Consider the following 25,683-nt stretch of genomic DNA (forward strand, 5'->3'; position numbering starts at 1 on the left):
TGAGCACATTTGACTATGAAGGTGGGGAGAGATTGCTGTTCCACAGAAGTGAGCGGAAGGATTGCTGGGATTTCATGGCATTATTTTGCTTTGCTGCTTCTGGAAAAAAATACGCTTGCTTTTTTCTGTTCCTCAGTGTTGTTGGAGCTTGGATAAATAAATAGGAGTTAGTAGGCTTGTATGAATTATGATCTACTGCCAGATACAGACCTGTTGATAATAGCCATGTAAGGTGACTAAAGTGATGGTGATAAAATTTATAATACTCTCTATATAATGTGTTACGGCTATAAAAGTGAAAATCTGTGTAGTTTTGGGAATATGCATCTCCAATTTTATTAAAAAAAATAAATAATAATCTTTGCCATATACTACAAATTCAGTGACAAACTGACCAAATGAAAGGCAGGCATTGTGAGAACTGAAGATGGTAATAAGCACTAAGGTGCTTTTTTTTTTTTTTAATTAGATCTTATCTGATTTTCAGTGTGGGAGATTTTTACAGTAATAGTGTAGCTGAAGATTATCAAGAAGGTGCAGGTGGTCTGCGGGCATTTGATCCTTTTGGCAGAAGATGAGAGGGACTGCTGGGGGGCGGCATACTTACCAAAAGTAGGTTACATCTTGGCAGTGGAGGAGGAGGAGCAACTTTTCATTTTTTCAGAAGTGCAAAGAAAGTCTTTTGATCTTAATTTATGGCATTTGGAACATGCTTTAGATGAAGTTGGATTCAAAGATTGTGGGTTATCTACCTAAGAAGTTGATCTGAAATAACTATGAAAAATGAAGCTTGGAAAAAAGATTTTAATCTTGATTGAGCAATGTTTTTCTTTGGAAAGGTAGTTCCCACAGTGTTAAGAGGAATCAGTATTATAAAAATAAAAGGAATCTGATCAGTTTTCTTCAGAAACATCTGAAAATAATGCAAATCCTTGTAAAGATTTGAATAACCTTGTTATAGACAAAGTGAATGTAACAGCATTGAAAATACTCTCACCTACGTTGCCAACTTGAAAGTTTGTGGTAGAAATTTTAAAGGACTTGAAAACAAGCTTGACTTTTTTCAGCTATGGCTCAGCTTCTTAATATGTAAGTGAAACTTACTTTTGTTGTTGTTGTTTTGTTTTTTATGGTCGTGATCATAGACTTTTATGGTAAGAATTTCAACATAGGATGCCTTTAAGAATTGGAGAACCACGATGATGTCAGAAATTTTAGTGGCTGCTGTGAAGGAGATGTCCAAAAAAAATTATTTGGGAGCATTGTCTGGTGGCTAAGATTAGCCACCGTGCATGCAAAAACACTGAGATAAGTAACAATTAATATTAACTTCTCAAGAACAGAAAAGCCTGATGCATCTCTTTGCTTGGGAAGGGATTAGTGCAGTGAAGGGAAAAAAAATCGTCCATTTTCTAGATCTGAACTTTATCTGGGCTTTAAGAACTTCATCACCTGTCATTGCATGCAGGATACGTGAGCTAATTTTCTAGCTCTTATCATCAGTAAAGCCTGACTGGATTATTGTGTCCAGTTTCATGGCTTGCTTTTAGATAATGATATGGACAAACTGGACTGAATCTAAAGGAGAGCAGATGAAGAATGATAGTCTGTAAATTGTGATAAAGGGGAATGGACTAACAAATTAGCATTGTTAGGCAAATAAGACTGGGAAGGAGGGGGAACTTGTCTTTGTATGTGTAAAAGGCTGTTGAAAAGGGTGGGAGAATGCGGTTTTAGCAGGATTAGAAATATTAAATGGGAGAAAATCATCTGCTGAGAGTGCTAGCAAGATTTTCCAAAAGCAGAGAGACATACTGGAGTAGACTGTAGGAAGGAGGTATAGAATATACTTCACAGCAGGTATTTATGTCTCCATGTCATGGATGGCAGAGGTAAAGCCTTAAAGGAATTAGTAGGGGCTCGGTAACTTCTGGTAGTCATTTACAGCACTTGTGATTCTTTGAATTAAACATTGAAGTTCTTGAGGTGAACAGTACTATACCAAAATGTATACAGCTTCACAGCTCAGTGGCACAGTGTGGTTCATGGAACGTTTTCTGTAGTTTCAGATGATGATGGTGTTTAAAGAAACTGATACAAATCAGTCCGTTCAGAGACCTCGCTTATGAATAAAAAATGTTATTGTCGCTAGATGGCACTGTTTTCCTTCCGTTATGTTTTCGTTCAATTTTGTGATGGGGGAGTTCTTGTAAATCTCTTTTCTTCTAAGCCACCTGCTTATCTGTCGTGCTTTAAATAGATTGCATTCAGTAGCATCAGAGGCTCACTGCTGTATTTGGCAATTGTTTTTAATTTCTTTTAAAGCTTTTATTTCCACATTACTCTTGACTGGCAGATCATGTACGTTCTTACGTGCATCAGAGAATGCACATACATACCCATGTCTATTTGCCAGGGAGAAGCCACAATAAAGCGGATTTGATGAGAGTACATATGGATGATAATAAGACTGTTACAGTTATTCCAGGAACAATCATTATAAGATGAAGAAACTCTTACATATCTTTCGTGTGTGTACATGTGTGTACAAACTATAAAAGTAGATAGTAAATGTATCCAGATGGCTTAAACCACAGCCCTGTCATGGTACCAGGCAGTAAACATTAAATTTAATTATTGCATATTAACTTTGGGAAGTTTTTGTTAATTGGAAATGGATTTTGAAGGCATCCTGTAATTTCCATTTTTAATTTTTGTGATGGTGAAATTAATAGCCAGCTGGTCTGCAGGAGCTGACCAAGTGAGCCATGGTGGACTCTGTGTGCTGAGAATCAAGATGATGATGATGGTAATGCCACATGTAACGGGAAGTTTTCTGAGCATGGGAGGGTAATTACCTATACTGTTGTATTGCTAGAAGAGTTCCTGCAATGCTCTTGGCTTCTATGCGCTACAGCTCTTCCAGATAGCACAGGGCAAGGACCATCCTGAAATTAACGGTGGCTTAAATATAGCCACCCTGTCTTGGATGCTGACAGTTCAAAGGTACGAACGTGGCCATACTACACTGCTTGCTCTCTGTTGCCAAAGAACAGGACTTGCTGCTGGTCGGTTCGCTAGGATAGATGCAGTTGATGAGTTTCAGGTGAAAATGAGGGAGAGAAGGTGGTGGCTTGGGTTAATTTCCCTGCCCTTCTTCTCCAGTGCCTGCTGTGTGCCTACTGGGTGGGTCCTGAGATGTAAGTAATTCTAAATCCAGTCAGGTAGGGTTTTGAGAGATGGAGGTGTGCCAGACTTATGGGGTATAAATCCTTCTCCCTACTCTTGTTCATACACCAACAGGGGCGAGGAAGGGTGTGGAGGAACACGAGAACAGTCTGTGACCTCAGAGTGAGAGAAATGAGAGGTAACAACTTCTTGGAAGGAGTTAAGTTCTCTGAGTCACCTTCTGATTTAAGACTCTGACAAGCTGAAATTTATGGAGACAAATGGAAGGATACGGGAAGTATTTTTAAGAGTGTTTGCACTGAATCTGCAAGGTGGGGTTTCATTATTTAGGTGGCACTACTTGGATTGAAGTATTGAGACAGACTTTTGTCTTGATGCAACGTGCTGCATTTCTAAAAGAAGTAATGTAAAAAAATATTCTTGATTTTGTGATTTGTTGAAATAGATTGTAAATACATGAATAGCAGTTCTCTACCAATTAAAGAATGGCTAAAATGTGTCGGGCAGGGAATATGTAATGTTTCATGTAAGTGGAGCTTAGGTTTGGAATTCCAGTCGTAACTTCATCTTGACATTGGAGTCCTGGCTGATTGCATGAGGATACAGTTATAGAAAGATAAGGAATTCCCTCCAGGAATTGAAGAAATGTATTAATTATGAGTCGTCTAATAGAGATTAAGGTCATAAACCTTAGCAATATTGTAAGGTAGAGGTAGAAAGAGTTTTCAGTGTGATTTTTTGCACTTACTTTCTATGTTTGTAGAGAAGATAGGCGATTTCAGAACAGTTTTAAAGGAATAGCGAAGTAAATGCTTGGGTTTTGACTGCTTTTTGGAAGACTGTATTTGAGGCAAATCTTTCTGTTAAATATGAGCCTGTATTAGATGTTGTAAATGCACTTTCTTGTATGTGATTGATTTTCTTGTTTGTCTGACAAAAGATAGGTCTTATCTTTACATACCAAAATCTATATGCTGTACGTATCAGAAGCTAACAGTTGCAGAGGAATATCACCTGTCACCATTTGGTAGACTTATTAGTTTTGTTTGGTAGTTCTTAGTGTCTTTGTGGTGATTGAATGACAGATGCTCTTGCAAGGCCCTCTGCTTTGTATAAGGCAGGATACTTCAGCTAGTTAATATATAATCCAAGTACTTAGTATGATGCATTTTATTCTGTGAAATACAGATTAAGAAATGCAGACTATTACCTTGTGATCAAATAACTAAGATATTAGATTGCTGACTTTATGAGGAAAGTTCTCTGTCTCCTCTTAACGCGTCTTGAGATACAAGTAAGGAAAATCTATTCAGCAGAATTACATAAATGCAGTTTATTTATGTGCCTTACTTGTGCATAATAGTTACAAGTTTTTAGAACGTTTTATCTATTGGAACAGAGTGTCTGGAAATTACTTCACTGTAGCAGAGAGAGAATCGGACAGGTAATATTTCACTGCCTATATTTAAATGAAACAGTGTGGGAGGCAATTAATTTATAACATTTATCTTTCGAAGTGGAGTATTCGGAAGTGGCTCCAATGGCTTCAAGCAGCCATTTCTTATTCTTGTTGGGCTCTCTCCTTGCTGGGGTCTCACAGAAAATTGCTGTTTTCATTGCTGTAGAAAAAGGAGAAAGCTGAGGGCCATACACAGAAAAGCTGAGTGCTCTCTCCAAGCAAGCCATAAATCGTGTGGGAATTCCTAGACTTCATAGGTTTGAGATAACTCCGGGGATAACGTGCATTCTGCTTGTCATCACTTTAAATGGGCTATTTCCTTAAGAGATAGTGACTTTAAAATATTCTGTTGCTTTCCAGACAATAACGAGGGAGCTCAGTTGGCATCACATCAAGGAAGTGGGCATGTTGGTTCCTGCTACCCTCAGGAATCTGGTGCTTAGAAAGAACTGGAATGGACTTTTACCATCTGTTGGTTGAAAGATGTGAAATTCTGTCTTTCCACATAATTACTCAGATGTTCTAGGGCCATAGTGGAGTTTAAATTTTTCTACAGATACTTTCTTTTGGAGTAAATGCTATTATTTTATTTAGTTGTCCTAGTTATGGGGTCTGCAACCTTTGACAACGTGGCTTGAGGAGGTCAGTGAGAGTGTAGGTAACTGGGAGCCCACATGCTACTTTATTAAAGACTTAGTGAATGCATTGTTGTAGACAAGGAAAACATTATATTCCCAAAAAACATTTGCAATCCGGACAGAACCTGGAGAGATTATTGTAACCCATTGCTGTGAATGAGAGGTTCTTCCTCACTGAAAATAAAACACCACCCCACCACCACCACCCTTACAAGTGGTACAAAGGAAAGTCAGCTCGATACACCTTGAAGAATAAGCTGAAAATCATACTTGTATAAGAAGGCATCGTAATTATGAATAGGTTCTTAAGAAAAATATAAGAATAATGAAGTCTGTGTTCACTGTGAAGGGCTTTTTCTGGCTCTATTTCCACACCCCGCAATTTTGACACAAATATGAGGGAGGAGAGTTGAAAAAGGTAATAAAAATGCTTAAGGCACTGTTGAATATAAACTAAAAAGAAAGATATGCTTTCAGAAATAGGGCATTTCCCTGACTGGATGCCGCTGAGGCCAAAGGGTAAAAGACAGATCTGTTTTGCTTGCTGCAGGATCAGGAAGGATCTGCAGTTGTCTGCAGTCAGATCCCGGGGTGTGTTACAGCGCGTTCTTTCAGCCAGATCTGTTCAGCAAATTTCTTTTTCTTTGCTCCCTGTTAGGTGAAGTGTAACGCTTGAGAAGGAGAATGCTAAGCTCGTGTTTAAGGACACAGCCCTCTAAATTTGTCTCCAGGTTCTTGTTTGTGGTTTGATATCCCCTAACCGAGGGGAGAAGAATTACGCTGCTGCACTTAAAATTGCAGCAGGCAGTAAATGCCTTGTGCTCATTAGTGAATGTTCCTTCTGATTTGGGCTGGCACTTACAATGTGTAAGCAATTTTTTTTTCTTCACACAACTTTTGCAGCCCTAGAGCAAATGAGTAGCTGACAAGCTTACTTTTAACAATGCATAGCTCAAATTGTTATTTTCTTAAAATAGGATTCATATTTTTCTCCAAATCCCTCTTAATTCCTTGCAGATGTTTGTTGTATTTTGCCACATCTCCAAATGGAAACACTTGATCCTTGAAAAGACATAATGGAAGTTTAAAAAAAAACAACAACAAAAAAACAGCTCACACTCACAAAAGATTGTCCGCATATGGTAGTGTATTAAAGGGAGAGGAAAAACTCTTCACTTGCTCTCGTAGTTTGTGTTCCAGACCCATGGTACCTGGAACTGAGTTGGTGTGAATGATGGGGAGATGGGGACACAGTTGGAGAAGTACTCAAATATTCAAGTTTTTATAATTTCAACATCTGTGCAGCAGTCTTGGTTTCCTGTCCCTTCCAAAACCGGTTTGAAAACCGAGTGTTGATCCTCATTAACAGTGTGACATGCAACTGGTTTGATGAAGCTGATGCAAGAACCTGAGTTTATACGTTACTGCAGTTGTGTTTTAATGTGACCGAAATTAGTTTTCATTAAAGCTAAACAGAAATAAACTATGCCAAAGCTGAGATAAATATTGGCACAAGGCTTTTTAAAAAGGACAGATTTTACAGCCGTGCACGCTTAGGTTGAGGAAAATGTCTTCTACTTTTCTTCCATAAAGGTGCAACAGTTCTGGTATGGTACTTCCTTGTGGTTTTGTTCCTTCCAGTGTGTTTCGTTATTTATGTGCACATAGCTCTCCAGAATGAGAATGAATGTTGTTTTACCTTGCAACCCTGCGATATAGCCCCAGACTGAAAATAACAGCACAGACAAAGGCATCCAGGTCTATCTGGAGTTAAAAGTTAGCAGGAAATGATAAACGTTGTGCTTTGAACTGCTGCTGTCATTGAGAAATACGGGCTACACTAATGGCAAGAACAGCAGTGATTTTTAAGTTAATTGGATTCAGCTTTTCTTTTAATACCGTTTGGTGTACGGAACAGGTTACCTAAAGGTGCACTTCCACAACTCAGTAGATCTGTTCTCGTGGAGAGCAGATAACCTTATGGAAATTACAGCACGGAATTCATCACAGTTAATGTAGGTTTGGACTAGCTGACTGGAAAGGTCTCATTCATGCAATTTGATAACAGGCTCCCATTGTCAGGAAAAATGTATGCAAAAAAGGGAGGGTGCGGTAGCTTGTCACCTCTTTTCCATCTATAAATCAGGTTTTTGTTAACTGTCTAACATTTAATTTATGAGCATTTAAACATTTTAACATTCACGTAGTTCTTAATTATCCATGGTAGTAGCGTTAATGTACTTAACGAAGATCTTTGAAAAAATTTGTGGTTTTCGTATGTCAGCATCTGTTCTAGAATTAAATTTCTTTTGTTCTATGTTCTTTACCTTATTTCTGGTTTGCTTTAGCATGAATCTCACAATTGAGTAGCTTTAACTACGCTATAGACACTTGGATTCAGAGGTAATTGAATCAATCCAAGGGTAATTCAAAGCTAACTGATTAGACTTCTTAGTTTAAATAAACTTTCTCTATGCTGTAGTGCTATTCTTGCACTTGAAATACTAGAAAGGCACGGGTATAAGTCTTAATTTGATATTGATGTATTTGTGAGATTCTGGTTGTCTTTGATTTCATGATCTCAGGTTATTTTTCCGTGCACCAATGTGTGCTAAATGCAGCATGCTCACTATGGAGGAGTATTTTCATAATGCTTAGCTTTGCCTTTGTCCCTGTCCTGCAGTAGAAGACTCTATTTTTTTATTTATTTTATGTCCATACCTCACTTGGAAAATAGGGATGTCCATTCTGTGGGGTTTTGTGCCGTATTTTTCACAGCAGTAGGAGATGGGGAGGTGATACCTTACAGATGAGGAACAGAGGCAAGGAAAACGTGAAACATGGAAGTACTTGTTAAATTTAGGAATTCACAGTGAAACAGGAGCTGGTTTTTTCAGAATATTTAGCTTTTTCTGTCTTGAAAGCAAAGGATTGACTTCGATTTCTCTTTAAGTACAAGTGGAGCACTGGAGATCAGGTGGGTCTGCGTGCTGCTCTTTAGGATGCTTGAAGCTGTGTTACTCCACAGCTGTTACTCTTTTCAGTCTTCTACTCACTTCTGAACTGTTGCAGTTTTGGCAATAACTTGCAGGAAGAAAAGCACGAGAGAAGCCTCTACTATGAATAATAGGTTTTTCTTTTCTAAAAGACATTTAGTACCTAATGTGACGATACTCTGAGAAGTGTTACCTCACTCCGTCCTCCAATTTTAAGAGGTCCTTCGCTTATATAGCATCTCAGAATACAGATAACTGTACAATCCAGTAAAATCCCTAAAACCTATTTGTTCACCTGAATTTGTGAGCTCCTTCTTTCTTATTTTCTGTCTCATGCCTCATATGCTGTGCATGTTATAGGTAATAAGGCAGGAGCAGGTCAGAGTATCCTTCGTTGCATAATCCTGATAAATCCATTCAGCTGTGATTTGAATGAGGCATGATTTTTTATAGATTTTTTTTTTGGAGAAAATGACACAATAGATTTTTTTTAGAGAAAATGACACACAACATCATACTCCAAAGCATACGCACAAAGAGGCGAAGCTGAAGATTGTAGGCAACTTTCTCTGTCACTTTCTAAATCGAGTGTTCGAATATTTTTAGCCTTAATGCTCTTGTAACATCGAGGCTTATTTTAATGTGTATAATAGCTTTGGCTTTTTAAAAAAGTAAACTGTAATTGAATTTCAGGATTCTGTTTTTGTATGTGCGTGTGTCAGCGTAGCTCTGCTTGGAGATGAGTGTTAAAAGCATTCAATAGCTCTGCCAGGGTTTGGGATCAGGCACTGCCCCCATGCTCCCAGGGCAGAAGAGCAGCAATTCTCTCCGCTTCCTCTTGCGTACACATCGGTGACACTTACCATGGCGTGCTTAAAACCCGTCCTGTTTTGTGAGTGTGAAAATAGTCACATACAGGCGTCAAACCAAAACTGGTGAAGCGTTTGGAAAATTTCTGGACATTGAGCTGTAAGCTTCCGGATCCTACACACGTGCAAGCTCACGTAAGGAGAAAAAGCAGTGGCACTGTTACGGACAACAGATCTGCATACCCAGTACACTGTCCACAGCACAGGCTGTGAGCAAGGTGCGTAGGAAGGAACAAAAACAGGGTAAGCAGAGCTCTAGCACTCAATTCAACCCCCAGAATGATTTTTTATCTTCAGGGATTTCCTGATCTTGTTGTGGTTTGTGCGGTTTTTAGCCTGCAGTGAGTTTCTGTCCATTATCTGGAGTTTGTGTAAAAGTTTTGCATTCACCGGTGCTTTAGTGAAGAGTTTGACACATCCGCTAACTGTTTCAAGGAAAAAAGTGGTTTTTTATTATCTTAAACTTGATTCTGACAAGCTTTCTCATGCAATCCCCTACCCTCTTCATGGGAGGAGTGAGCACTCAGTCTGTATTCACTGTCTTCATGCCACCAGTGATTTTGTAGACCTCGATCACTTCCTCTCTGTGATGTCTGCAGGCTGAAGAGCACTAGTGTAGGCAGTCCTAGGGTGGATGCTGTTCCGTGCCTCTGATCGTTCCCGATGTGCTGCTGCGACAGCTTTTCAGTTCTAGTGTGGTCTTTGAGATGAGAGGGTACCAGCCTCCACGTGGTATTCTTGGTGGTTTTATTCCCAGAGCACGGAGCTGTGAAAACTTCTTGGGAAGCAAGCTTTCGAGAGCTCTGTTACCCCTGGGCAAAACCACTTGGGGTGCTTGGCAGAAAGGAGTTGGGGAAAAAGTGAACCGAGGCAGATAGCTGGCTTGGGAAGTTATATTCCAAAGCACTGAAATTGAGCAAAATTGCAAGAAGGTAGAGCAGCAATCTCTTGGATCAAAGGTCGGTAGCCTGCAGTAGAAGTGCCAGCAGCAGCAGCAAATGAGAAAACTTGAATAATACGCATTTTGAGGAAAGTGTGTGCGAGGTATGTGCTGTCATCTCCTGGCCTTCTCACGGTTCTTTGTTGACGCGCAGGCAAGGCACCTCCGTTTGACGGTGTCTTCGTTTGCTCTGAGCTTCCACGGGGATGTATGCTTTTTAATTTGAGAAACAAAAGTAGTCTTCTTACGGATTGCCCCTAAAAAGTGAAGTGTCAGGCGGCTTTAATAATGGGTTTGCTGCTGTCTTTGTATACTGCTCCTTTATATGCACTAAATCGCAAAGCAAGTTTTTAATTTAGTTCTGTGTTTAATAGCTTTAGCTGCTCTGAAGTAGACAATGAAGCTGCTTTTAAATGGTATCTATTGTTCCTGTAAAGAGTTGTATCAGAATTAGTGGATATAATGAAAAAAACAGTCCAGCTTTGTAATATAATGACTTTTACCAAATAAGGGAAATAAAAATAATTTAATTTGCTGTGTGTTGGCTGTTGTCACTGTAATGAAGGTTATACCAGTATTTATAAAAAATTGCTACCTCAGTAATTTAATCTACATAACAGCCTAATCTCATGTAGGGGCACAAAATGCAATATTGCTTGTCTTGAAAGAGCCAAGTCCTGTTTTTGAAGCTGTTCAAAATGCTACTCTGACAACAGCGGTGAGAAACAGGAATGCTAAAATTAACAATTTAGTCATGCTAATTGATTGTATTATGCAAGGAGGTTGTGAATTCCCAATTATATGGTTTTTAATAACCTATCTGCTATTGGTTTTGTGTAGATCATCCTTTGCAGGCTGGAAGTGCCAAGTGCAGGATAATTCGGTGAATGATGTGGACTATTTCAGCTTCTTGTTTTCAACCCTTATAGGTAATCCATGTCAATGTCATAATTTAGAATTAACAAAATGAAATTTTGTTTTGTTAGTCAATTGCTGGATTTAATTTGGAATAAATGGTATAGTAATTACTTCCTGAGAGTAGTTCTAATCTTGTTGCTTGTTTTTGTTGTGGTATATCCTTTTTTATCTTGATCTGATTTTTGACACCCTGTTTTTTTTTGCTTTCACTTGCCATTTGGGCTGAATATTTGCGTACTTTTTCTTGATGTCTAGCAGATTTCTGCTTAAAGAATGAGGAAAATCTATATTCAGCATATGGCTTGAATAAGATTTTTTTCGGTTTATTTAAACGCATTTTATTGGTTCATAACAATACAAACGAGTGCCTTTTGGATTTCCTGTGGATGTACTTGCGCCATTAAAAACATTCCATCAGAATAAAGTAATCAAACTACATTGAAGTGAGCTGCCCATGGTTGTCATGTGAACAGAATGACTTCTGCTGCTATATTCTTACTCAGATACAAAAATAATTCTGTTCTGTGGTGATGCAAGTTTGAGAAGTTACAGTGGTTAAAATGGCATAATGGTACTTGGAAACGTTTCCCAGTGACTTGCCCTGTGGTAAAGAGAATCATTTGTAACAGCCACTCTGCATTCAAAAATTACCTTTTCTTTATAAAGCATTGAAGGCAGCTGTACTGATGATGCAGAAAATGGAAGCAAAAATGAAGTGACTGCTTTGCAGCAGTAATTCTGTTTCACCATAACATCTAATACCTGGCTAGAAATAATTAGTTGAATGAATTTTTTTTTGAACCTCTGAGGCTGTATTAGGAAGTTCCTGAGTTACTGTGAACACCTATTGAGTTGTCTTGCATTACATCTGGTTTTTCTTTTTTTTTTAAAAAAAAAAAGATAAGAAGTTGAAAATATAATGTGGGCTTTGTACTGTCCTGTAATATACCACATTATAGTTTAAATTGGTATTCCCTTGGTTGTTAAAGTATAGGTATTTTCTTTTGGAAATCAGAACTTGTATTTCGATACACAGTTATGTGGACATAATTTAAAAGACAGTTGTCTGTCAATGACAGTGTTAAAGTAGAATAGTGCATGGCTTGACTTGTGATGCTGTTGTACTGCTTCTTTTTCTCTAGGGTTTTCGAGAGAGGAGTTGACTAGTCTCCAGGGCATTAGAGGAAAACCACACATTAGCCAAACACAGCTTTCACCCGTCCGTCTTTACCTAACTGATCTGGACCAGTTTTTACACCACTGGGCTGTGACAGAGGTAATACATCAACACTGATTCTAAATGACAGCATTGAAACTCAAAATGCTCTTTATCCCTTTTCCACAGATGCCTAAAATATTGTCATGAGTTGAAAAAGAATGAAAAATATTCTAGTTGTCAAGCTGCTAATGTCTTCTTAAAGCTATCAGATAATATTTTGAGGGAAGGTGCTTTAAAGCTGAATATTCAGACATGGTATGCAGAATGGTGCTCATGAACAAAAATGGGTAGAAGCCTCAGTGGGAAATTCTTGAACATTAGTAAGATGAAGACCAACGTTTTGGCTTTCAAAAATAAACTACTTGTAAAAGTGTTAATAATGAAGAGTTTTCTTTCAGAAATTCCTTAGTTAACTATAAAACAACTGCATTAAATGAGATTTTTACTTTAGCGTAATATTGGCATTGGTGGTTTAGAATAACTTCTGATGCTTAAACTTTGATTAAACTTCAGTCAAAGTTTACTGGATTAGAAACTTCATTGTGAATTTGGTATCTGTTTGTAAGGTCGTAAGTACTGAAAACTAAAAGCTTAATTTTATTGTTGGTTCTGAAGGGATCTGAGCCACCAGACTTTATACAGAACAGATGAATATTGGTCTTCGTTATGGCCCAACTCTTTATTGCTTAGCCTGTAGAAACCACTTCAAGCTGTGAAATATTTTAATGACATGCCAATTTTATGGTATTTATGAATTTTGTCATGAATACAGAAAGGAAGAATATAACACCTGTATGATATATGTTGGTATTTTTTGTTCAAGAAAGCAGCACAGAGTTTTTTTCTCTGAACTTGTAAAGTTTAAGTGATGATCTACTGAAACTAATGATAGTCCAAAGCATATATTGCATGTGTGCTGTTATCTACAGGAAATTATTTTAAGTAAACTTATTACTTGGTACCATGATTGACACACATCCTTAGATATCCTGTCTTCAGTTAGTTTCAGCTGAGGAGCAGCTGAACTTTCCTTCTCTTTTTTTTTTTTTTGTTCTCTTTCTTCTGGGCAGTAATGATGTGTTTTTTCAGCAAAATGCTTTTCTCCAGTATTGGAAGACCTGAGTGTTTTCTCTCCCTGTTCTGTACAGAACATAAGATTGTTCCTCTGTGAACTCACCAGAGGGATCACTTGCAAATCTTTCGCAAAGAGTTAGTGTAATCCTACATCTGAAGGATTTTATATCTATCTCTTTTTGAAAATGCCACCCCTTGCGTCCTCTTTCTTTCCCCTTTTTGCTTCTTCCACGAATGTATCAAAACTGGTTGAGAGACCACACAACAGGGATATTTTCACTCGGGGACAGTGAAGTAGTTGGGTTATAGATAGCTTGTTTGTGTCCTTGGTTCCTGCTTGCAAATTCGATAGGCTTGTCCTAGCACAATCTTTTCAGTGCTTTGGTGCCAGCAAGAAGAGTCATCGTGCAGAAACTTGCTTTTGTTGAGTACCTTTTCTTGGGAAAGATACAAGTTGTTCTCTCAGGTTCTCAGAAGTGGATCTCAGGTATTAAACAAAGAGCTGTGATTAGTCATGAAAGAGGATTCGGACACCATGTGGAGCATTGCAGTACCGATGCGTTTATGGGTCTGCCACAAGTCTTTTCTGGGGACTAAGTCGGGAGAGAAAATAGGAACAAAAATCTGTGTACAAGGAGCAATGGGACCTGGATCTGTGGCATTTTGTAGATTCTTACAGTTGTTACAACTGCACAAAGTCCAGCTGGAAGTAAAACTCTAGTGGTATACCCCAGGGGCCTGTACTTTCTAACCTCTTCATTAGTGACCTGGACGGTAAGGCTGAGTGCACCCTCAACAAGTTTGCAAGGTGGCACAAAACTGGAAAGATTGCGTGATAGATCAGACAGTTGTCTGCCAGTCTGAGGGACCTGGGCAGGCCGGAGAACTGGACAGAGAAGAACCTCATGACGGTCAGTAAAGGGAATCGCAGATTCCTGCGCCTGGGGAGGAATTACCCCATGTACCAGTAAGTGCTGGAGGCTGACCAGCTGGAAAGCAGCGATCCAGAGGAGGACCTTGGGGTTCTGGTGGCTGACCATAAGCAAACAATGCACTTTTCTGTTCAGTAAATTTTATGGGGGGTCTCTTTTCCTTGTGTTTTTCCTTATTGAGCACTGTTCTCCTGCTTCAAACATACTGAGCTGTATTCTACTTGTGTTCAATTTGCAAACAAAATATTCTGGGAACTTTAGTCCAGAAGAACTTAAGGATTTGGGGGCTGGACCATTTAAAATTAAATAAATCCTGGCTTAGAAAAAAACTTTCAGTTCCTCAAAATTTGCCAGATATTGCACGGGAATACTTTCTATAGAGCAAATAGTTTCTACCAGGTATGGAATAAACTGCTCTTCTCCCCCCCAAAAAAAACAGAGCTGCAACCTTTGGGGAGAAGAAAACTACCAGGAAATTATGAAGATCTTTTTAGAAATTCTTGAAAGACAATGTGATCCAAAGGCAAATGTGATGGGAAGTGCATTGGGTTTGGGGCTGAGGCATGGGTGAGCTCTTTTTTTCCCGGGAGTGAGGGAGGTAGGTTTGGAGACCACTTTCTTCAAAGTGGATGTAGTTCAAGGTGTAGGTGCCGTTGTTGTAAAGGTGGATGTCTTTCAAATCTCAGTTAATTTATCGTCAGATGATTTCTGCGTCTCCTTGCAGATGCGTCTGTAGTGGGAGCGTTGGAGGCACTAAATCTCTTTAAATCAGCTAGAAACTTGGCCAACTTTCCATCCAGATTTCTATGTTCAATGGAAAACTTTTGCTGGGAGAAAAACATGCAACAACCAGTAGTATTCAAGTTTTCAGTCAGAAAACAAAAATACCAACGAGAAATGCCTCTGTAACACGGTGCCTCTCCGTAACTGTTCCCTCGCCTAGGCGGGGAGTTACTTGAGGCACTGGGTGTCTTCCCCTGTGCTGCGGCCAGGTGCATGCTGTGGTGTGCAGCGGCTTTTCAGTAAGAGGAAGGCTTTTTTACTCTCATGAGATATCTGAAGTGCTGTCCCCCATTCACTGATACAATTTCAGATTAATTTTTTTAGCTGCTGCAGAAAATTCTTTCATTTAGATAAAGTGCTACAGGAAATAATAAACTCAGCTTTAATTAGTCACGCTTCTGGCGTAGCTTTTGGTGGAATTAAGCAGAGGCACAGCCTCTGAATATTGAATCTTTTTCACTTGCTGGATAAGCAAGTTTATGGTGGTGCTGTATTATTAAGCAAAATATTTGTAGTAGTTTTGAAAAACATCTAGTAAGTGAAACCAGCCTTTCATTAGCTGCAGAGCAGGCAGCGTCCTGGCCTCTATTTATGTTGAGAGTTGTCTCTCTAAAAGAGTTTTGATGTTGTGTAGTTACAATTCAGGGTTTTCTCTTAAAGGAAATCTATTTTATTGTGGATGGAAATAAAGAGCTGGTGGAGTTAGGGTTTGACAGCCTGGTTTCCTATGAATAAATGAGAATTTGGTGATCAGTGGTAAGATGAAGAATCTGTTAGCCATCCTTCCTACTCTTTTCCTTCCACCACTAGTTCTGTCTATACCGTTGGTTAGTGTTTGGTGCTCTGCTAAAAGGATAAAGCCTCAGGTGGTAGTTTCCTGTAAGTCGTATGGAAATGAGCAGCTGGAGGAGAAGAGGCTGTGGATAAGCACAGAGCAGTTTATAACCAGGTGTAAAGGAAAAGAGTGACTTGAGGCATTTTCAGATGGCAGTTTGAGTGTGCTGTGACATGACCACACGCTACCAAGTGCAGCGGGTAAGCAGAACTGGTGAAAGGACCAAACAAATGCACTTCCAGTAGGAGTTAATGCTTCTAAGGGGCTTGTAACAAAACCCTTCTGAGGTGCTTGCTGGTTGCACGTTTTGTCTAGAGAGCAGTAATTGGTAATACTGCAAATCCAAAGCCACGTTCCTTACTTTGTGGAGGCTTTTAGGTAATGGCGATTTTCACTCGAGGAGCAATCCTTAAGAAAAGCGTCCCTTTAAATGCCATTTGGTGTAGCTGTAAAGGTTAATCTTCATATTTTGTCGGAAAGAGCTGAAATGTAAATGTGGAAACCTTGGTTCATCTTCTGGAGCAACTTATACTTAAAATGACTTCTGCCTTATTAAAGCCAATTATTTACAATCATATCCCTGCAGCTAAAATAGCTGGGGCTCCAGAATAAATTGTTGCAGCCCGAAGGGCTTCAGACTTGGTTCATTTTAACTGTGCCTATAGTGTCTGTCGGTAATATTGTTCACTCCCCTGTAATTGAATTGCTCTATCAGAATCAAATGAAATAGTGCCAACAGAAAGGAACAGATTAACAAGGTAACAGCGTATACATGATAATTTCTGCTGTTACAATATTTGATGTTTGTGACATTTGAATGCTTGGGGGGGGAAAGCAAACCGTCATTCTGAAGGTCTGCTTGAAGACTGGGCTCTGGGATTATATTCAGCGCATAGCTGACTTGAAGGAATAAAATAGCAAAATGTTTCAGAGCAATCATTAGTAAACTCAGCTATTAAGAGAAGACTGGAGTTCAAAAATATTGGGACGTACGTAATGTAATATGCTAAAATGTGTCAAAAGTGGAAAAGTTTTAAAATGAAGTAGTTGTGCAGGCTGTCTCTGCACTGACACGCTATGGAAAATTAAGACAAAGCACAGACAGCAGGTCAATGCATATGAATTAAAGTCTTGTGTGGATGTCGATCTTTAGAAGTAAGAGGTGGAGTTATGATGCTGTATCTTAGCTTTAAGCAGAGGTCAACACTTCAGAAATTACTGTAATTTTAAGACGTAAATTCTGAGTTGAAATACCTGTAAGATTTCAGCTTGTGGTCTTTATTGAGATACCAAGATCAGAGTTTCACTGGGGAGAAAAAAACAACTGGGTCTAAATAGTCTGAACTAGAAAGACACTGATTTTTACCCTCTTTGAGGTAGGGAGATTCTGTATAAGCCCATTACTGTTTTGTAAAGATGCATCGTATCCAAGTTTAATATTTAGAAATAAAAATGCTTTTTTTTTGAAAAGTAATGCAAGCTCCTAAGAAACAAAACAGAGAAATTATATAAGTAAATGGAATCCCTCTCAGTAGCTCTTTTTTAAAGATGTCTTCCATAATTTTCTTAAGATATAAAACTTCAAATAACAGTATTTAGGGCCAGAGCTTCACTGTACCTGTATCTTGTATCTCCAGCATGTCTTGGGCCATTTTATCACTGACAGCTGATACGTTACCGCGTGTTGCTAACGTGAATTAATGTCTCCATAGTTACTGTGCATTATGCTATAAATTCACATCCTGTTTTGTGATACCTAAACTAAATTTGCTCAAAAAAACAGGCTTTGTGAGCCAAGCTAGCTTCCCAGGTGTATGGTTTTCAGTGTTTTCAAGCTCTTTTGCTTGGAGAGGGGGCAAACACGTGAACCAGACCTTTGCTGTTTTTCAGGTATGGCTTCATCTCTTTCTAGACAGCACATTAGCTGTTGAATATAGATCCTGTTTTTGTCATAAAAGAAATAAATAGTAGAGAAATCTGTCATTTTGCATTAGAGCAGGACTGCAGCTAATAGCTCTTTGCCTCCTCGTACCAAATCTTACCAGACCCAGATTGTGACACGTGACCAGGCTGTTGCACAGCAGGTGAGCAGTGGTGATTGTCACCTAGCCTTTTGTGTCCCATGGGAAATAAAGATAACTTCACTTGGTTTAGGAGACTTTTAATATAGGTTTAACATCAGACTGCATGCCACAGCCTAGGAACCTGCATGTAGGCAGTTACTGCAGTTCAACAGATGCAAGCTGGGTTTGTGCACTGCAGTTCATGTTTCCAAGCCAGTAATTGGACATTAACCATGCTTCATAATCCATCTAATCTTTGGAAATATGTACAGTATAAAGATGTAGAACATAATATATGTTCTTCATCATTTGTAGTTCTTTTGTCTTCCTCTTCTGTTACCCTGAGAGTAAAGCTAGACATGGTGTTTTTTCCCCTGTTGCACAACTATGTAATGTTCTCCTGCAGACTGCATTTCTTTTTTTTAACCTAGGTTTTATTTTCTGGGTTTGTTTTGTTGTTGTGATCGCGTGGGTTTTCTGTGTTGCTTTGAGTCACTGAATCAGGAATACCTTTCACATCCGCCCCTGTGAGCTTAGCCAAGGCAGGTGAACAAAGATCTCTTGGTGTACGCAGCTTTCTCAACAACTCAGGGCACTGTTAATATTGCCCTGTCAAATCAATTTATTTCAGAAAGAGAAGCAGCACCCGTCAAGGGAGTACACTGTCTGATAAGCTAGGGAGCTCCGGGAGAAGCTGGCCAAGCTTCAGACAACAAGCTTCATTGCCTGCCCCATCACCTGAAAACTTCTCGTTTTCCACGCTCCGCGGTAACATGTTACACGGGGTAGGGTCTCGCTTGAAACAGTCATTTCACGAGGGCTTGGGAATTGACTGCAGAACAGCCTGTTATATTTTAGTTACCGCTCTTTGAGGTGGATGTCGACTTGAGTTGAAAAATGCATTTTAAAGTTCACATTAGGATATAGTGTCTGGTGTTTGCCAACTTTCTTTTAGAAAAAAATCACTGCTCTGGGGTCTAGAGGGGCTCTGGTCAGGCTCCGCAGAGCGGCTAGCTAAAACACTTGATTCATTATTTTTCCTGCCTGCTTGGATCCTGTCCGTGCTCATACTTGTGCGTATCTTCAGTGGAAAGTCAGTATTTTTCTTTGAAAAAGGGAATACTTGGCAGCATGATTAAACTTGAAATAATATGCAGATTTTTCACTGGGCAGTTGCTGATAAAATATTTCCCTTGAGGCTTTTTGAGCCCAGAATCTATCACGTTATGGGAAACACGGAGTGAGTTAGGGAGTGGGAACAATTAAACACATGAACAAAGCCTTGCTGTTGGTTCATCTGTTACCCTTTTTGCTTTTGCCATGAGGGCTTAGATTGAGATTGGGCTTCCTCCTGTGTCTGTCTTTTGGAGTTGAGAGCATCAAACAGATGAGCAATATTAAACTGATGGATTCCTCTGTACGTTAGAGCCACAAAAAGCCTGTTTCAGATGGGATTAGGGGTCAGTTAGGTTGGCTGTCAGCAGCAAAAATGCATTTTAAAAACTCATCCACCTGAAGATGACTAAACTAGCAAGCGACTTGACCCATCTTCTGAGACCTGATACACAGCGTAGGGACAAGGGGGCTGAGCAAAGCCAGCTTCCTGAAGGCTTTTTCTGTCAGTGGGCCAAGCATGCCTTGGCAGGTGCCTTCCTCCCAAAATTGCAAGTCTACTCCATGGCTTTAGGATCCCCAAAGAGCAGAGAGCACCCCCAGCCCACCTTTCCTGCCTACCTCCCTCCATTTTAGCTGGCTGCTGTTGGGGTACGTCTTCGGTACAGCAAGCAGGGAGGCCCCTGTGGTGGCGATTGCCCGAAGCTCTAGTAGGGAACCCGCTGTTGTGGTTGTAGGGCCCGTTGGTGCGATGGGTGGCTGGGCTTGTCTGACGGATAAGGCTCGGCTCGAGAAGCCGCCGATGAACGACAAAGCCTGTGGTATTTTTTGCATAATAACTGTTAATCCCCGCATTTCAGAGCATGCTTTTCTTTGGCTTTGACTTGAGCAAATTAAGTGGGCATTCAGACACAATCAAAAACAAACAAACAAAAAAAACAACAAATGAAACCAAACCTGTCGTAAAATGCTTGTCTCAAAAAGGCATCCCTCCCTTTCCCCCCCAGTGATCAAAAAATGCTCATTCCCTGTCCATTCACCTCAGTAATACTCTGAAACAAAATTGCCCTGGCTTTAGTCCAAAACCAATGTATGAATGCGCCAAAAATGTGATAAATGCTAATCAAATGTAAAATAATGAATCAGCTGTGACATTTTATTATGGAAATTAAACATCATGCAAACCCTTGCCTAAGGAAAATAAATTGTCAGGAAAAATACTAATTTTCATGTGATAATTAAGTTTTCTTTGCTTTTCATTTCCATGTCTAATAACGTTTCAGTTTCACTTTTTATAACATACATTTGTTATGAAAGCCATTTCGAGCAGGATTTAATTTATAGAATTGAAAAGGATCACCACTCCCACTTAATTGTATGAAAATAAAGCTTGGGTGTAGGGAATGCTTGTGCTATTTTGAGAGTCAGAAAGATTTAAAAGGTTGAAAAACCAACTTGCCAAATACTCTGCACTTTGCCACAACCCTTGTAAGAAGCTGATGTTCAATGCTGTGATGCCGGTTTTCCTTGCCAATTCTGGAAAAATCCGTGTCAGCAAATTTTACCTCATGAAATGCAACTTCTTGTTTAAGGGAGAACCTTCAGGGACCAGCAAGGCTATTCCAGGGGCATGGTCTTAAGGGGGAATGATTAATAATGGTTTTGTTAATAATAAACTGTGGTTTGCTGGGTGGGCCAGTTGAATTTGCCTCCTAGGTCTTCAGTTTGTTGACCTCGTGGCTATGTATTGAGTTAAAAGGGATCTCCCGAACTTCCTGTCTGGTGTCACGTAATCACGAGCATATAGCGTACTCCTCTGGTAAACTTGCCGAGCTCTCGAGCAACAAAAGTCTCCTGCACTTCCTCCTCGAAGTCTTTCACTGTTGTCCTTCCTAATTTCCATCCTGCCTGTATCCCAGCCAACCATGAGTACCACTGTTCAGTTTGAGTTCACCTTTCTCAACGAGGTATGACCCTGATGTTGCAGGGTACTTCAGAAATGGCCTAATAAGTAGGGTCTTACAGAGCAGTGCTAAATTTCTGTTTGGTAGCACTGACCACTTCTATTGCCATTGTCTCTGGTTTGCCATCCTAAAAGCTTTTTGCCTGTGGTTGTATCACAGTCACCTCCTAATCAGTTATGCACAGTTTTCTCCTAACTTCCAGTTGTTAAAATTCCTGGTTGCATACAGAAGTTTTATTAGTCTCCGTGGGCATGACTTTCCACTTTTGTTTCACTGAATTTCCCCGTCTGTTACTCATCAGACCCATGCAATCTCTTCTATAGGTTAGTCCAGTCCTCCTGTCTTGGCAGAGTTTCTCAGCCTCAAGCTGTCAGCGACCGTGTTTCATCAGCGTAGTTTTACCTTTTGTGCAAGTGTTACTCATTCAAATACTAGGGCACGCTGGCATCAGGGTTTGCCCTTGACAATCCCCAGTGGTAACCTCCTGTCTCAGCTTTATTGCATTCCTTGACACTGCTGAAATGCAAAAGTCTTCAGCGTGCTTCTTGGGAATACTCCAGCGTGCTTCATATTTTATCACTTTCAAATGCCAGTGTGCAGAAACAATACCATACCTAGGATGCAGCAGGTTTAATAATATTTAATTTTAAAATACACATATAGTGCCAATTCTAAGGGTATTCAGTGCAAGAGTATCTACAAAACTGTCTGGTAAATGCTCCTAGCAGTGAAATAAAATACTTGCACAATGATCTGTGTAATCCTGATCACCATTAGCGATGTTCTGACAACCTTTAGTCCATGTTCTATCGAGCAGGCATGTTAACAATCTCCTGAATTTGGCCAGCTCTAGCAGGGCTAGAAGCAGAGAGGAGAGAACAGAGAAAGCGGTCTGCCAAGGACTGCAGTGCAAGGTACCAGCAGATCTAGTAGAGCTCCCTTTGTCCTATACGGGGGCTTTATGGCATTTCATGGGGTCTTCTTCAACTTGGTGACTTTTTCTTTTTAATGAAAAACAGTAAGGATAAGAAAAGAAATAGGACAGTAGTCCACATTATAGGCTTGCACTGAGTTGTTTTGCTAGGAGTTGCTGTGAACTGATAGGATTTGCTGTCGTTGTAGACCTTTGAAGACCTTTGTCTTAACCTCTCTCTGTTGTGCTTCTGGACAGCTAATAGTTTGCTTGTGCTCGATAATATAAGCACCAGAAAGCTTTTGGCAGTTCTTTAAAACTAGATTTCCCCTTTGTGTTACTACATTTTGTATCAACTATGAATATAACATTTTTAGTGATACAGAGGGAAAGTAGTAGCAAATGGATCTTCGCTACTTTCTTCCTTTAGATTTCTTTCCTGTCCTATTTTATTGCCTTTTTGCTATTTCTTGCTTGTTAATACTATTTAGGAGTTGTTTTCTGAATTTCTTTAGCTCAGAGGAAAGGCAGTGTAGGCTTAGCGAGGCATTGTAGGCAAATTGAGTACTTCTGGCCTTCTACTTCTGTCACATAGGTTAAAGGAAAAAAGCGACTACCGACAAAATTAATGGTGGAGGTCATCCTCTCTTTAACCACTGAACAACTTATGTTGACAACGTTAATCTTAAACACTGCCAAAAATCAATACTTTTAGAGACAAAGCTGCTTTGTCCTCATAGGTACTTTGTGCTTAGGTTTGTCAGCGAAGAGTGTAGCTGTGCAGTGAATGGTTGCTGGTTGCGTGTTTAAGTACTTACATACAACTTTTTGTTTCATTAAAACAGATGATTTGTCACAGCTTGTCCACTATACCTTCGCAAAGTCAGTGTTTTGACATTCTCCAGACTGGCATCTGTAAATATCTGGTAAGTAATACTTTGTCTTCTGCGTTAATTTCCTTGTGATAGATCTTGTGCTAGTCTCAATAACCCTTAAATACATATCTTCCATATTTTACATAATCTGTGTATAATTTTAGTATTTGAAAAAATTTTCAACAAGATCAGTGGAGTTTTAAAATAATAGGTAATTTTTAATATCTAAACTTAGGTATTTTATTTTATTTTTGACTTCTGAGTACTTCAACTTGTTTTCAAGCCAGGATGGCCATAAACGAAAGGTTTCTTGTTCTATTTTTTTCTTTTTTTTTCCTCAAGTTTAGAACCATTATCCCTTGTCCTGTCACTGCACTCCCTAATAATGTGATCTGACAAATATCCACAGCCTACTGAAAAATTTACCGGTCCAGGGCTTCCATAGGAGCTGGCTTATCTGTCACTATTTTCTGGATTTTGGGGGCTGACTTAAATCACAGCTTCTAAATCAGCTTGTGCACCCTAATGCACTGTCCCTCGAGGGCTAAATGACATTTGCATTTGCAATAGCGGATTTTTGTGGCTGATGATACTGCTGCCCAGGATCTCTAACTGGGTGGTAACAGCTGGGTCACCTAGCAGGGAAGGAAGGCACTGTATAGGCATTGTCCTACCTGGAAACCTATTGCGCTGTCTCATCTACTGGATTTGTGTAGGTTGAAACGCCTGGGTGCACAACATCTTCCAGACTCGCTGATAGGCATGTTTCCTCAGCAGTGTTAAGAGATCGGGCAATTTGTTTTTTAAGATGCTTCTACATACGTAGACATTTGTGTAGCTCACTCTAAGTTCTCGTTTGTGGTTGGTCAAGATAACCATTATTAATTTGGCGAGCTGTTATTTGGTAATCTTGGTGGTAGCTGCAGTCTATCTTTTGTCACACGTGAACGCCATCCTTCTCTTACTTCTGCAGCCGGCTAGCGCAAGGTCAGCTTGGGACAATGATCTGTGCTCTTGGCTTTGAAATACACCAAGTGCATTATTGTATTTATACTGGAAGTATTCAAAAGCATGAACCCTTCATTGTTCTTTATAGCTTACCCCACATGAGTAAGCATTCCAGTGGAATGTATTCCTTATTTATGTAGCTTGTTACTTCCTTATTGATCTTTAAAAACAACAGCAAAAATTCCTTAAAAGAAACAGATGACCCTGTTGAGTGAACCAACTGTCTCTGCTTAAAACTGTGTACGTGCTGGTGAGCAAATTAGGCTGCTTTAAAACTCCTTTAATTAATTTCTTATGGAGGTAAACGATGCCCCATTAGCAATGTGTGTATTTTTAAAAAATATGTTTTACTATGCCTATAAAATTCAAACTCAAGCTAATACTTTCATTTTAACAGCAGCAGAGCATCACCCCAGCTGTGGGCCCACGGTGTTTCGTTAGCTTTAATTTAACTCCGATCACAATGCTCCCATTCCTGTCCAGCACGTTGGATTTCTAAGGAGACGAGCCCTGGTGGCCCCCAGTAGCTTTTCTGTCTGGAGAGTAAATCTGAATGCCCTTCTGCCTCAGTGACTGCTCGCTGCTGTTTCAAGACAGAGAAGGGATGCTCTGTCCCATGATATATGCTTAAAAGGAAAGACCTGTTTTGTCCAAAAGCTTCTTTTTGTCTGCACCGTCCTTCAGAGAAAGGCTTAAAGCATTTTCTCTTTGAATACATTTGAGATGAGCGATGTGTTTATTTCAGGGGGTGGCACAGAGACGCTGGTTTTCTGATGTGGTTACAGTCGCTGTTAGCTGCCTGTTTGTACTGATTTTTATTTGAAAGTTGGAGAGTTGAAAGTTTAAAAGCTGGAGAAATTCATTAGAACTTTTACACGAATAATAGTCTATTTCTGTACTGGTTGCTCAGAGCATAACCTACACCTGGGCTCTCAAATTTGATTCTAGATTTTGTCCTCTTTGTAACTTGCAACGTTATACACAGAAAAACCAGTTCAGTTTTGAAAAGCCTGTGTGTTGCAGGAATTTGGAGAAGCAGTGGGTGCTTCAAAGTTTTGCCTAGTCTTTTGTAGCAAAGTAAGCGACTCTGTTCGGACTTCTGGGTGGAGGATTTTCAGTTTGGGGAACGAGAAAGGCTCAAGTCCACCTCTCAGTGTCACTGACCAATCAAAGTGGTATGGTAGGCCTTCTTTAACCAGGGGTGACTGCTGAGGCTCAAATGTTTTTTAACCTTCTTTTGCTCTGGGTATCAATTTCTAAGGAAAACAGGAATTTAAAAAATGTACTAGTATGTATTAACTCGAATAGAAACAAAGTAATGTTTGTTATAATATGAAAGAACAGAAACATTTGGCACTAGATGTTTATTTAACAGAAAAACCCATGTATAAAGTGATGAACTTGAAGATTTTTGTTTTAATACAGGTTGGATTGGTTGTAATACCTGATAGCACAGCTGGATCTGTTCTGTGTGCCATAAATAAGCTCTTGGATCAAGCTTGCATCCTAAGTGAAAATCTACACAAGTTCTTAGCCTCCTGTTGTTACAGTCTTCTGTACTTCCTGCTAACTTTAGACAAAGAGGATGCAGAACATGTACAGAAAAGGTAATGTTGCTTTTCGAACTGTGTTAATTGCCTCTGCTTTTATAACCTAAATATAACAAGTATTTAGAGATGTCAAATGAAAGGACAACCCCTCTTGCTTACTACCAAATAGTACTGTGATTTAAGAAAAAAAATCTGCAAACTTAGCTGGAATTATTTAAAACAATAACTTAAGAAGGTTTTGTCTAAAGCTTTTACTTACAGTTGTTCTAGTTAGATGTCAGAACAATCCTAGCTGCAGAAAGGTAAATATTTATACCTTAATCTTCAGCTTTACCCTTTAGTTTC

At 39.5% G+C, this 25,683-nt stretch overlaps 1 protein-coding gene across 7 annotated transcripts in view; it reads left to right on the plus strand.

Moving 5' to 3' along the window:
- The window catches only part of TEX10 (testis expressed 10), a 53,012-nt gene that overhangs the window by 24,866 nt on the left and 2,463 nt on the right, over positions 1–25,683 (plus strand). For all 7 annotated transcript variants that reach the window (XM_080582798.1, XM_080582804.1, XM_080582801.1 and 4 more), the window contains 4 exons: positions 10,932–11,020; positions 12,152–12,285; positions 22,751–22,831; positions 25,214–25,395. In XM_080582798.1, coding sequence (XP_080438924.1) covers positions 10,932–11,020; positions 12,152–12,285; positions 22,751–22,831; positions 25,214–25,395 — 486 coding nt within the window. The remainder of the gene's footprint in view (positions 1–10,931; positions 11,021–12,151; positions 12,286–22,750; positions 22,832–25,213; positions 25,396–25,683) is intronic.

This window comes from Anser brachyrhynchus, assembly GCF_964034855.1.
Source record: "Anser brachyrhynchus genome assembly, chromosome: 2".
Lineage (NCBI taxonomy): Eukaryota > Metazoa > Chordata > Aves > Anseriformes > Anatidae > Anser > Anser brachyrhynchus.